This window comes from Heliconius melpomene, chromosome 20 (genome assembly GCF_056956725.1).
Source record: "Heliconius melpomene rosina isolate 202511_hmr_F chromosome 20, ASM5695672v1, whole genome shotgun sequence".
Lineage (NCBI taxonomy): Eukaryota > Metazoa > Arthropoda > Insecta > Lepidoptera > Nymphalidae > Heliconius > Heliconius melpomene.
The window spans coordinates 2119578-2134324 of NC_140408.1; the positions used below are offsets into that span (position 1 = coordinate 2119578).

The 14747-nt window shown below is 30.9% G+C and overlaps 2 protein-coding genes across 23 annotated transcripts in view; one reads left to right on the forward strand and one right to left on the reverse strand.

The window, feature by feature from the left end:
• Srrm234 (Serine-arginine repetitive matrix 2/3/4) overlaps positions 1-12349 on the forward strand; it is a 28243-nt gene extending 15894 nt beyond the window's left edge. For 4 of the 22 annotated variants that reach the window (XM_085204519.1, XM_085204522.1, XM_085204520.1 and 1 more), the window contains 6 exons: positions 1023-1131; positions 3121-3173; positions 3406-5160; positions 5465-5554; positions 5978-6094; positions 9425-12349. In XM_085204519.1, the coding sequence (XP_085060645.1) occupies positions 1023-1131; positions 3121-3173; positions 3406-5160; positions 5465-5554; positions 5978-6094; positions 9425-9548 (2248 nt within the window). In that variant the 3' untranslated portion in view covers positions 9549-12349. Of the gene's footprint in view, positions 1-1022; positions 1132-3118; positions 3174-3405; positions 5161-5464; positions 5555-5977; positions 6095-8404; positions 9117-9424 lie in introns of those variants that run through there. The other 18 variants (XR_014879161.1, XR_014879162.1, XM_085204523.1 and 15 more) reach the window with 10 other exon arrangements.
• On the reverse strand, positions 12200-14507 carry LOC146527491 (peroxisomal membrane protein 2). Its single transcript, XM_085204554.1, has 4 exons — positions 14158-14507; positions 13970-14062; positions 13385-13670; positions 12200-12846 (listed from the first exon to the last, which is right to left on the reverse strand). The coding sequence occupies exons 1-4, from the start codon at positions 14244-14246 to the stop codon at positions 12757-12759; spliced, it is 558 nt and encodes a 185-aa protein (XP_085060680.1). The 5' UTR covers positions 14247-14507; the 3' UTR covers positions 12200-12756.
• Between the last annotated feature and the right edge of the window lie 240 nt (positions 14508-14747).

Here is a 14747-nt window from a genome sequence, read left to right on the forward strand (position 1 = left end):
CATTAACTGTTTCTTTAAAAGCATAACATTACTTTGAATTATTATTTATAAATATTTACTTGTAGTTCTGCGTCTGTATTACAAACGATTACGTCATATGAAAAAAAATCCACTCAACATAAGTTTTGCTAATAATATCGCCATATAATTGATCACATAAATTATTAAATATAATTCAACAAACTTATTATACTTATTATATAAATACTAGTGTGTAAACCTTATTAAACAATGTAATGATATTCGGTCAATGCCGCCGTCGTCGTTCATTGTAATCACAGATGTATTGTTATTATGTAAATATTACTAGACAATGTTTTTAAATTTATTATGATAATATAAAAATATCATTATTAATAGTTAATTTGATTTACTTTTTGTATATTTTCAATTTTAAAAATAAACGTTTATTGCCGTTTGTAGACTAGAATCAAACAAATACTTATGAATAGAAGATGACTATTAAACATGTAAAATAAATAAAAAATATTTTTCACTTTACGTCGTTACCGGAGCGAGGAAATGAAAACATCAAATATTTCATACCCCGAGTGAGAATCGGACACCACAACCGTTGCGTTTACAGTCATACTCTTATACCCCTTCGTATAAAATATATAGCAATTTAAAGATATCGTCGTATACAGTGTATACTCTATATAAAGACATTAAAAGTAATTAATATGTCCTTCAAATAGGGAATATAAAAATATATATTATTCTATATTCTATTACTATTTTAAACAAAAATAATATTTTAAAATTAGGCAACTTAAATAATTTTCTTAATAATTACGTATTTTTGAAAGTGTTATATGGAGTGTATTGTTATATCGAAAATAAGTTGTCCAATCCAAAGTCAGATGCTGTGTATATATATATATATATATATATATATATATATATATATATATATATATATATATATATATATATATATATATATATATATATTTTAATATGTACATCAAATAAAAATATTTTTTTTAAACTGAATATAAAACTAACTAATTCTTTCTCAGGCAAGATTCCAGTAAGAAGAAGAAGAAGCGTTCCAAGTCACCGGAAAGTACCAGCGCTTCAGACGACAGCGACGAAAGCTCTGAAGACGAACGTCCAAAGAAAAAAAAGGTAAATAACTATAGTAATTCACTCGAAATGCCTAAATTTAGCCGTTTGATAGTAGGTCTGGAATATATTCAAAGATTGTGTTAGATTATAATTTATTTATATTTGAACGGTTCGTCGATAGTAAATCTTCTTTGAATTTTTTTTAACGCTGAGCCAATATAAATAAGCGAACTCAAAGCTTACTTTAGTCTGAAAGTCGTAAACGCCTTTGCCAATTTTAAATTATTTACAAGATTTCTTTTATTTTTATTAAAATGACTTTTTTGGTTTTTTTTTTCCCTTTCATTTGATACATAATCTTTGAATACTCAGTACAAATCATAGTAATTACTGTCTTGTAATATTTTTCGGGTAGCCACGGGCCTAGGGTTGTGTATGCGTGTTAAATATTGATGAAAATGTTTTAGTTTTTTTCTATTGGGGACTTTTTTTTTTACACTACACTGACCTGTCACCTTACTCTGTCCCTGGAACTGTTAAAAATGTTAATATAGCACCCACCCTGCTTAATTTTCTTTTTGAAATTGAAAAATAATTTTGCACATCCCTATGCGTGCAAATAATATTATGGGTTTTAAAAAAATATTATATTATAATTTGAACACATCCCAATTTTTCTGCATTACTTCATTGAAGCTGTGATATTGTAGATGACACTTTTCTTTTGCCTTATTTATTCCCTATATCCTGAGCTTCAACTTTTATTGCTAAATGCCCACACATATTAATTAAAAATAATAATTTAATGGGCCGATAATATTGTATCGTGGGTTTCATTTTTTTTTAAATTTTGTTTAATTATTTTTTTTGTAAATACAAGAAATAGACAGTAAAAATTATCTGTTTAACTGTGCATCATTTCATAGGATAGCCATCTTTATCTGAAGAAATAAAGTATACTGTAAGTATATCACAAAACAATAACACTCAGTAAGAACACTGTTAGGTGAAACCTAAAATAATACGTGTTAAATTTGGTATTGCATTTTGAAGTACATTTGTGACTAACTTAACTATTTAAAAAGATGGGCGATTGTCAGGGTCTTGATGTGCACAGATTTTTTTGATTGCATGGTTTTTTTTGTAGTACTATAAATTAAAACATGATGGTATCGCTAAATATCGCGTTGATATATGTGTGTATTGGAAAAACGTGCTTCGTTCTATATGATAGCAGTAAATAAATTACCATAAAATATTTACGAGTATTATTTAATACGTGTCTTCGAAATAATAGTTTTAGTTGGTCCTTCGAGCCAGATATAAGCACGTTTTTGTATAGCACATTGTTATTTATGTCGACATGATTGTTTATGATAATATAACTAATCCATAACATTCTCCCTCTTCTATCATTGACTCAAAACTAATTAAGGATGCTCCACATGTTTAAATGGTATACAATACCACCACCGTTTGTTGTATAAGGTACGTCCTAATATGTTAATATTTGATTTTTTTGTGTACTACATGTATTTATATGTATATATTTAAATAAAAAACTAACTCCTACTATTCAAATTAGACTTATTGTGTTAAATGGATTTAACACACTAGTGCCAAATCCTTTGTTTTTTCTTCGTCATTTATTGTTTTTTTTAGATAACTTGTCATCGTCGAGAGTGTTATGGATATATCTTAATAGTGTAAACGTAATGCAACAGTGCAAAAAGAACTAACAATTCGTCCATTATAATAAATATTTTTATAAATACTTGCTTTCGTGAGTAGCTTTTTTTAAAAAACAACTTTTAAGTTAAAGCCTTCAGTTAATTTGATCTGATTCCATATAGACATGCATGTGTATAAATTATTTGTTTATGGAAGCTCTTTACTTTGCGTCAATTGAATGTGATTTAAAGGGTTTCTCTTTGTTTTAGTAAATATATTTTTAGTTGCCATAACCACTAGTCTTCTTGTATTGGCACTGGTGTTATTGCCATTTTGTTTCACACAGATTTTCATGTGCGTATGTTGATTTTTGAACAGAAAAAATCGGGCAGCCGTCGAAGAGCTAGCGCTGCGCCGTCAAGTCGTGAAAGGTAAGGTTTTTTTATTCTAAACATTATTATGAAAAACTTGTCTTATTTTAATGAAACCTGAAACTTACTATGTTCTTCATTTATAACTCTTTGTTTATATAGGCAAAAAGATCTGATAGATACTTTACGATAAATAATTCATCACATTTATTTTATGTTACAGTTTAATTGCACTATATTTGTTGCGCAATATGAATGCAGAAAATTTTATTTTATAAATGTTTATTTTCAGCTCGCCAGTCAACTTGAAACGAGCCAAGGAAAAACAATATGAGCGTCCAGTTGAAAAGAATAGAGATCAAGAAGAGCGTAATCACAAACATAATGATTCTTCAAGAAATTCGAGGCAGGATGATGATAACCTTAGAAGACGGCAAGCCAGTGACTCCCCTCCACCCGAAAAAAGACGGCGAAAAACTCCATCGCCGACAAGAAAACGTGAAGAGACATATTATAATAGAGTCGAAAAATTTAGAGATGATCCAAGACGAGACGATTCAAGACAGTATAAAGACAATAAAAAGTCTAGAAAAAGTGAATCTCCAGTTTACAGAGGTAGACGTCAGGAAGAAGTTAGAAGAACGGACGAAGTCAGACGATCTGAAGATGAATATGATAAACGAAACAGAAGTGAACAGAATGAAAGATATTACAAAGAAACCCATGAATCAAGGCGAAAAAAGAGTGTGCCAAAAGACAGGCCCGAGACTTCCAGGGAATATAGAGATCGTTCTCCATCTAACAAATCTAAGAAAGACTCTAGAAAAGAACCGGAGAGATATTATAAGAGTTTCAGAACGGAACACTCGTCAGAATCTGAAAGTGAAACCCCAAGAAAACGTAAAGATAGTAAATCGCCCATTAAGAAATCGAGATACAACAAAGATAGAAATGAATCTCCAGTTAAAGAAAAAAGGAGGCGAAGTGTTTCGAAACCTCGAGAGACTCCAAAGGAATCTTCTAGAAACAAATCACCCGAACGAAGGCCCGTTGAGAAGAAAGAAATTAGCAAATCCAATGCTAAACCTGTAGATAACAGGAGACAAGAAAGTAAGTCGAAACGGAGATCACCTACGCCTGAAGATAAACAAAGACGCAGAAAATTAAGAAGCAGGTCAAATTCTTCGTCAATAGAGCGTAAGAGCTCTAAGAAAGAGAAACAAAAGAGTAGCACTCCCAGTATTAAATCCAAGAAGAGTTCAGAACGACGAACTCTATCGCCACGGCCGAAACCAACTAGGCCGGAGAGAAATGAGCAAGAAAAAAATGATTTAGAAAAAAGTAAAGAGTCTCGAAACGATCATAATTCTCGTTCTAAGGAACACAGTCGTAGTACATCCAGTCTTAGCTATTCCCCAGCGCGTCGCAGCCCTGAAAGATACCGCGAGATAATAGAAAAGTTACCAGAGAAAGATAAAAGAAAATACATCAAGTCGCCATCGGATCTTCAACCTAAGAAAAAGAAAAATAAGGAAGATAAGTTCAAACCCAAAGCGGTGTGCATGAGGAGTTCGTCCAGCGAGAACGACGACTCTGAAGACGATTTCCTAAGAATGCACGATCGGGCTCGCCAAGAGGATCTGGATATTAAAGAATTTAACAGATTAAAAGAAAATTTGGCGCAAATGGCGCGCGCTACCATAGAGAGACGACGAAATGACAAAACTAACGGTCCGTCGACATCTCAAGCGTCACGCGAAGTTGTTCCAGAGGAACCGGTAGCGATAAGCGATAGTCCAATAATAATAGAAGTCCAACCTTCACCGAAAGTTAGCAAAAGTCCAAAAAAGGTCGAAACTCCTAAAAAGGATAGTCCAGTTAATGTGGAAAGTTCTCCGGAGGTTAAGAATAAGAAACGTGATCGTAGTGCATCGAGGCGGTGGTCGCGGTCGTCGTCGCGGTCGCGCTCCCGTTCCAGGTCTAGGTCTCGTTCTAGATCTAGGTCTAGATCGTCGCGGTCTAGGTCTAGGAGCTATTCGTCTTCGAGGTATGTTTGAAGCTTATTACTTCATCATTTATTTCAAACTACAGGTTAAATAAATAAAGATATTAAAATTAATGTTAAGCGGTAAATAATCATTATGATATAATATGTTCTTGTCTGATTCAACTATTATACATTGTAAAACTTGATACAATAAATAATAATCAGTTCTCTTGATTATATAACCAAAATAATCTAACATTTTCATTAAAAAAATATTTTTATCAACTTTAATAGTTAATATGTACAATTACCAAAATCTATATTTGGTGTGTTAATGTACTATATATAAAAACTATTATTTCAGGCGGTCCCGGTCAAGTCGGTCAAGCTCGTACAGCAGCCGGAGCTCGTCTAGGTCGTCGCGTAGCTCATCTAGGTCTACGCGCTCTTCTAGGTATGGAAATAGAATTTAATTTAATAGTAAATAAAAATATGAACACAATTTATTATTATCTAGCTAATATATTATAATTATAAATTTAATAATTATAAATTAGTGTTCATGTTTTTACACTATACAGTGTAAATTATATATAACGATACGGAAAGGACCTTATATAGTATAGCGCTATATGGCTGTCACACAATCATCATCGTTGCATCGAATATATATTAAACCAATCGAAATATACTAATTTTGTCAATTTTTTTTAAAAACTTTTGCCATGAAATCAAGTGTTATTAACAGTTTACACTGTATATGAACTTATATTGCAAACGGTAAAAATGGTATATACAACAATAATTTAAATAATTGTTTCCCCTCTATAATAATCATCCGCGATGCATGCCACACGTATAACGTACCACGTAACAGAACAATGACGGGCGTGTACGCCGATTACCGTAGATCGAGTGGATCGCGGTCGCGCTCGCCCTCCATCCCGCGCCGCGCCGGCTCGCCCAGCTTCCTCGACCGACGACGCATCACGAGGTACTGACGCCCGCCGTCACGTGTGCTTGACGTTTGTGCGACATGGCCACTGAGTGTTGTTGACATTTGACATTTACAGGATGACAATTATCGTAGTCTTTTTTTTAAGTGATGTTGTTTTTCACGCAATAGGGCCGCTGTTTGTTTACTTTTGTCGTTTGCACAAAGTGATCTTAGTGGATTTGTTGCGAAAAATTAAAAACGCTGCTAACAAAAATAACTAAAAGAATATAACTCAATATAATCTGAGCCTGAGTCCATCTATTAAGAACCTTGGTATTATTATAGACAATTCCCTATCTTGGTCAGTACAGATAGCTGAGGTTAGCCGTAAATTATTTGCCACTATCGGATCGCTCAAACGATGGAAATATTTCCTACCTATAAAGACCAAAACTGCTCTAGCTCATTCACTACTGTTACCGATTTTAGACTATGCTGATTCGTGTTACCCAGACTTATCTGAGGAACAACTAAATAAACTAGAGCGGTTACAAAATCTATGTATTAGATTTATCTTCGGTTTACGTAAATTTGATCATGTTTCTGATCATCGTCGTCAGCTTGGATGGCTTCCTATCCGACATCGCCGAAATTTCCGCATGCTGACACTCCTCTATTCTATCCTGTACAACTCTCTCTCTCCCTCCTACTTAAAAGATCGATTTTGTTTCCTAGGTGCCGATTCACTTCTTCACCTCCACCTTAGATCCCGTTGTGATAATCTCCTTAAATTACCAACTTCCCATACCCTATTTTATTCCAAGTCTTTTACTATGAAATCTGCAATTCTTTGGAATGAACTTCCTACAGAAGTTCGACATTCCAAATCTCTATACAGTTTTAAAAATCGTCTAAAAGAGTACTTATTTAATTTAGTATAATAGTTTATCTTTATTTTTTATTTTTTTTAATATTATGTATATATTTTTGAACACGTTTTATGTATGTATGTATGTATGTATGTATGTATGTGTAAAGTATATAAACATTAAACACATTTTATGTAAGTTTATTTTATATTATTGACTTAGTTTATTATATATTATACTAGCGGCCCGCTCGCGGTTTCACCCGCGTGAACTATGTTATTATTAATTTCTGTCTCCATGACTACGTCCTAGTGACGTCTATGCAAAATTTGAGACTTATACCATTTATAGTAACGAAGTTTCATACAAACTTTCGACCCCAAAAACAACCCCTTAGAAATCGAATATTGCAAATTCCCGTCTTAGCGAGCACCTACGTCCTATAACTAACTCCTATGCAAAATTTCAGACTCCTAGCACATGTAGTTTCTGAGATTTCGTGATGAGTGAGTGACCTTTCGATTTTATATATATAGATAATATTTAATTATATTTCACAAAATTTGCACTGAGACGTGTCCCCTTTCTCCTCATTACAATTTATCCGTAATGTTTCAAAGGTTGTCTGGTGGAGATTGCTTAAAGCAATAAGACCGCCTTTGCATACGTGTTTTTCTTTAAATTTTATTTGTGTTGTTCTTTCTATATATTTCTTTTATGTGTGCAATAAAGTATATTCTATTCTATTCTATTCTATAATATAAGAGTCTAAATGTCCAGAAAACTGTTCTCTAATAATTGTGTATACAGCAGGCTCATCTGTCATTTAGCAAGTTAATACCATTTTATTTGACATTGACGAAGTAGATTATTGAGAATAATCTACTTAACTTATCTAACAGACAAAAGTAAAAACAGAACAGACTTTAATTTCACGTCACAAGAGACAAGTTATTTGCGATTGAACTTCAACAAGATGGTCGCTTTGTTTTGACATTGACGTTGACATTTTTATGATGGCGGTTGTAGATGTTGATATGGCCGCTTGGCGTTTGTTTATTGTTGATCTAACATTGGTTTTCTTTTTTTCCAATTTTTTTTATTTTTTTATTTTGGGCCGTTTATTTTTAATTTATTACCTTAGAAGGTTCTATCAATAATGTTTAGATTTTTTTTTTATTTTAACATTGAAGTTAATATTTCTATATAAGATATAAACACAAACACCAAAAGCACTTTTAATCAGGACATTGCATTGCTTATGACATTTATAAGCAGTATAGTTTAATAGTTTTTAACATTGTGTGATGCTTGTATATGATTATTAATAATGGGCTTTAATTATTTTATTGACATAAAATAATGTGTTACTTATGATCTATTGATAATTTAATTTGAATAAATAAATAGATGTTACTCTAGAAGAACACATAATTATATGTCTAATTAATATTTTTATTTGCTATTGTTATATGTTTTCTTTTTTTTTCTTTTGTAGAAAAAAGTCACGAAAGTCTAGCACGAGTTCTGAAGACACAAGTAGTAGCTCGGATTAGAGACCCCTCTAGTTGTAGATTAACTTGAATACATTGTTCCCATACAATTCATTTTTAATTATAATATATACGTAAGATGTAAAGAAATCTTCTTATTTTTTTTCTTAAATAATTTTATTCTTAAAAGTGTAAACTTTTATACTTCTAACTAAATAACTTAAAACAATTTTATTTTATCAATTGGCAACATTTACGCAACAATATATAATATTTATACTTAATAATAATGCTTTTCATGTCATTATTGGATTGTGACAGTTATTGTGTACTAACCAGGGTATAATATTCATACTTAAGAAAATAAATACCTTTTTTAATTTAAAAAGTAAATTTGAATTCAAATAAATATTTTTGTGATCTCATTAAAAATTAGATAAATAAAAGGAAGTAGAATTCCTATTATAATTACATAGTGAAGTAATTTCCTAGTAATTAAATGTTATTTTTCTTCCATAGCGCACCCATAATAGATCTAACGTATACATCAAAGAAATACAAGTATCGGAGAAGATGAATTCAAAGTATATATTATAAATATGGCAAAGTTTTAATGAAAGAGTGACGCCAGATGTAGAAGTGCTATTTATAAGGACATTTAAGTGTGTTTTTGTTTTAATTAATTTTTTTTGTCAGATTAAAGTATATTGTCAATTATTATTTTGTTTTCATTTCCTTTTTTTGCATGGTAGACCTTGTTTCGCCACATTTCACCGTAAATAGAGCATGTTTGAAGGTAAGCTTGTCATAATTTATATCGTAATTTTCTTTTCAGTCTGCATGAGCTTAAGATATAATTTAATGACAAAATCAAGTCTTTATGTAATTATAACACTAATACATAATATTACTAAAGAAACTGTATTAATTGCAATTTATATATTTACATTTTGAATAGCATTTTCAATCACTAACTCATTTATAAACTTGCTAAAACACTAATACGGTAACTAACAAAATAACAGTGCTCGAAAACGGCCGATTCCCTACCGACGGCCGACACCTTCCACACCGTCGACAGGAAGTTACTACAGCAGTGCATCCTCGCAAAGGAGCTGGTCGAGATCCCCGCATCCTGAACGTGAATAAAGAAGTTGACAAATAATAGTAAAAATAATGATGACGATAAAGCAGCCTATTCACGTGATTTTTTAAATTTTGTAGTTTTTTTATATTTGTTTATTCATTAAACATTCCAACAAAATTAAAAAAAAGCATTCCATTTCTTAATTTGTTTTTGTTTAAATTGAATTTTCGGATTTTATCTGTTAAACGTAGTAGGCTGTTCTATTAGTAGGGGCGGCGAAGAGGGGAGTTCGTGGAGTCATTCGAGCGCATCAGATTAAGATACTGGGGATTCCTTGTACTCGGTTACGTACTTCCACCAAATATGAGCTCCATATGTATGGCCGCGCGTCTAGGATAAAGGATCAGATTAGTAAAAAAGAATTGATCATCGGACATTCTCGAGCGCATCAGATTAAGGTAGGGTAAGTTAGTTACATGCTAAATCGTGTATATTCCACTAATCTGACAATTTGAGAGTGACGCAAAGATGGGGGAAGGCTCCAAAGTTGTAAAAAAAAACGTTATCTGGACATTCTCGAGCGCGGCTAATTTTTTTTTTATTTTGGAGGGAATCATTCAAGGATTACGAAAAATATATAATCTGACAAATTCTGCAAGCCGAAGTAATAGAAATTGATCGATAAAGTTCGATGTACCTAAGAATTGCATATATTCCTCTCACCGTATTTCTATTCCTATCTCCCTATTTCTTTTTTTTATTAGTCCCTAACTCATCAATAAAGATGATAATTTAAAAAAAATCTTGAAAAAAATTTTTTGTTTTGTACTTTTTTTTCATAAATACTAGTATTCTATTTCAAACATATATTTTTTTAGTTACATTCTATTTCTTGAGCTTTTCTATTGATTACGTTCAATGAATAAAAAAATTGAGGCCAGTCGTGGCGCTGGGGCACAGAGTGTGACTGTAAAACCGACTGGTTGTGGGTTCAATCTCCATTCCAGGAGATGAAATATTTATTGAAATTTATATTTCCATTTCTTCGCTCTGGTGTCGAGGCAAAACAGTGACGTTAAGTGCTGCTACTCAACACTCAATGCCTTCAAAATTTGGCAGAAAGTGGGGAACAGAGTGTCTTAACCTTAGGTTCCCTCTGCCTACCCCCCTGCTGTGTGCGGGATACAACGTAAAGCTGACTTGTTTCTTGTATTGGCTTAAAAAAATATTAATAAGTGTCAGATTAAGCAAGTCCCTTTAGATAATCGTCTGATTTTGAGATATCACGTCTAGGGCATGAAGATGAACCATATATATCTTAATCTGACGCGCTCGAGTATTTCAAGATGATGATTTTTTTTTGCATTTTCAAACAACGATTACGAGCTTGCGTCACATCCAAATCGTCAGATTATTACATAAGAGCTTTTTTTTAGGTTCACTTAACACCCCCTTAGAAAATCTGACGCGCTCGACAATATTTTTTTTTTGCCATTTTTAACTCTTACGCACGACCACCTCCACCATGGAAACTGTCAGATTAACATATTTTCATGCTTAAGAAGACGTAGGCAATTGATGATACCAATATCTGACACGCTCGAGTATGTCCATGGAACAGTTTTTTTTTACATTTTTGAAAATCTATAGCCCCTCAACCCACCGGTCAAACGAAATTTTTTATATGACATTTTTTTCTTGTTATCATCTAAGCTTCGCAACCCAATAGGTCTCAATGACGCTCGAGTGACTCCACAGTTTGCTACTTCGCCTCCCTAACTATATGTATTGACTTTGCTTATTACACGGCTAATATTTATAAATTTGTAATATCTTTTGGGACTTGAATTTTGAAGATGAATATTAATATTAAATACTTCTACAAATGTTCAAAGTAATATGTCTAAAGCGAATTACTTATTTTTTTGTTCTGTATTGAAAACATGATGGCCCAGTACAAGATATCTGATATACAAAAAAGATTTATTGTTTGTAAGTGTATTTATTTAGTTTTTAAGTAGGTAAATTTAACATTTAGATGTTCTCTAGTCATCTTTTAATTGATCTCTATACAAAGATTTGTGTAAATAGTTTCGCTAAGTACTATTTATTTATTAAACATTTTAATGGAAAACTAATAAGATTTCTAGTCGAAAAGTAACATTGCTAGTCTTTATTTATTTTTACTTTTGTTGATATTTTATTTTAATATTTATTAATGATCTGTATATCAATATGCTATTTCCCTAATTAAACTTAAGTGCAATAATATATTTATTGTAACATAACTTATTTACACTAATTTATTTAGAAATATTTCTAATAGTTTTTGTTTTATTTATATTTTAGTAAAGTGAAAACAATGATTGATGATCTTATAAATTGAAATATGATATTATTCATTATTAAATGGTTGTACTCATGAAAATCTGGACTCATGGATATTGATTTTAATTTATATTGTTGTATTAAAATAACTATATTTATGAAAATACTATTGACCATATTTTTAGTAAATGTTTAATTGTAGACTTTTGTTTCACAAATAACATTTCCAAATATAGATATTTAACTGACAAGACATTCTGCAATATTGCATTTTAAATAGAATACTCATAAGTATCTTTAGTTTTAGTTTAATATAAGTTACTATAATTCAATATACCAAAGCAATAATTAGAACAAAACAATGATATTAGAATAAAAGTCATGATAAGAAAAATAATGTTTATTATAAAAGTAAAAATTTTAAAAAATAGACCAATTTATGTTTTACAAACAAATTTGACCTTTGGCCGTTAATTATACAGATAACAAAGTTTCATAAGTTTTTGCTGTTGTCAAATAAAATATCTAACAATAACACATTTTTTTCTCATATTCCTTAATAATTATATATGAAATTGGAATGTATACGATCCAATATGCTTACAATTATAATATTTTGCCCTTGCATTTCATTTTATTACTTGTTAGTAAAATACTTTTAACAGGTTATACCACACTAAATATAGATATTTTAAAAGAAACATTTAAATATAGGGAACAGGATCCAAATATTTTTATGTTTTCATTTAAGATAAAATTTGAAAAATATTTAACTAATATGTGTTTAAAAGTATTTATACATTTCATTTACTATACACTATAAATAACAAACAAATTTTATCAGATAAGTAGTCCTACAAATATAATATTGACTACCATTAATTAAATCATAAATTCTTATCCATCACCAGAACAGTGTAATATTTATTATATATATTTCCTTTATTGTTTCTTTTGACTTTGTTGTCGTCTCTTAGAAGCGACAAATATAACCCATCCAAAGCCAACAAGATTCATAAACAACACTCGGAGCTGAAATGAGGAAAAAAATTGTTTTTCAAATGTTTATTAATCATAGGAAAAACCATTCAAGAAAACATTGAAACTTGTTCATCAAATCCATAAGTTATTTAAGTACTTATCATTTTCTTTTCAGCTTTTCATTTATTCTGCTTTTAGTAACAGTACACAGAAATATAAAGTTACTTTATTCTCTGTTTCCCATACATTGACATTGACGTATTTTTGAGTGGTGAATTAAACTTGCAACCAGGACAGTTTAATTTAAACACTGATTCATAGCACCTCAACAGCCTCATATTTAGAATAATGACATATTTTTTCACTATTTAAATATATTATACAATAGTGGGTTTCATTGATAAAAATAAATGCACCATATTTCAAACTAAGTTATGGTTATCACTAACTTAAAAGAAACTTTAATGAGCTCCTATTTATATAAATTATCATATAACAGACTATAATAGTTTATTAGCCTTTGAATAAAAAGTAACATGAATAATAATTAAACACTACTCAGATCAAAATATTATAGTTGTTAACTTACCATGGGAGGAATAAATGCCATATTTATAATCTGGAATAGTGTTAGCCATTTCCAATTGGCTTCTAACACAGTTAAGTATAAAGCATTTAACTGTTTTAGTGCAGCTACATGGTTCTTGCCTTCAAATCTTGCTAAGGTGTATAAAGAAAATGCTTGCATGAATGGTGCAAAAATCAGTCTTTCAAATAAAAGCTTCTTTGCTAATGGAAAAGCTGATGTTTTATGTGGAAATGTCCTCTCTACAAATTCATAGAAGTAATGAGGTATAGTTCCACCAAATATTAACCTGGTAAAGATATTAAAGTTTAATAACTTTATTACTATACTAAACAACTATATAAATAGTTTAATAAATATTTCAAGGATAAAATGTGTACAATTAATATAATTTAAATTCATTACAAAAAAGCAAATAGTGTATGTAACAGTAAAATCGTAACTGATATTGAATAGAGTAACTTTTGCACTTGCCAGCTGTTCTCAGCAGCAATGTCCTCCCAAGCCAGTCATAGAAATGCTTTTATATACATTCAACTAAACAAAATTAATATTGCTACCTTTATAAAATTAATATTGGTACCTTACCCATACAAACCAAATGCTAAGACAGGATCGAGACGAATCTTTTGACCGGCCACTAGCTGCGACGCGAGGCTGCCCGCTGACCCCACGATACAGCTGAAGATATATATTTTATATTCGCGTAAAATTGCACTTTGTACTTTGTTGTTGAATATATTATAATAACAAATGGGTGTCAATAATCTACCTACCTTGTAACAGCTTTCGTTTTTATAGGATGCAGATATAAATTCTGTAAATATGAAGCCACGAAATTCATTATAGGCTTAGATAATGCCATTTTCAAATTTACCTACTTTTCTTATTACACAAATCAGTCCTTTTCTTATATTTATCTGTTGTGAAGAGAAGGTAATGACGCTAATCGTTAATGTTTAACTTGATAACGTTATCACTTATCAAAATATGATGTATATGTTGGTTTATAACAATTTTTGTTTCTTATAAATTAGTAAAATAATAACTATAAGGAACAGTCTAAAGCGAAATAATAATTATAAAGTAGGTATATATTGTTATCAAGTTGTCACTTATGTCAATGTCATTATATTATTTATATTATAGTAAGCTGCAACTACCAACTGCAAAAACAGCAAAATAAACGGCATTTGCTACCAACTGTTGAATGCAAAAAAGTGTTTTATGGGAAGTAAAATGCACAAGATATTTATTATTTCTTTTTCTGTATGTAAGACACTCGGTCCCCCACTTTCCCCCGAATTCAGGAGGCTCGAGGTCTTAACGCTAGGTTCCCTCTGTCTACCCTCCTATGTGCGGGATA

Coding starts and splice junctions, on each gene's coding strand:
- LOC146527491 (XM_085204554.1), bottom strand. CDS start 14,246: ATGGCATTATCTAAGCCTATAATGAATTTCGTGGCTTCATATTTACAG. Junction 14,063..14,157: donor AAAACGAAAGCTGTTACAAG/GTAGGTAGATTA, acceptor ATATATCTTCAG/CTGTATCGTGGGGTCAGCGG. Junction 12,847..13,384: donor TGGCATTTATTCCTCCCATG/GTAAGTTAACAA, acceptor TCCTCATTTCAG/CTCCGAGTGTTGTTTATGAA.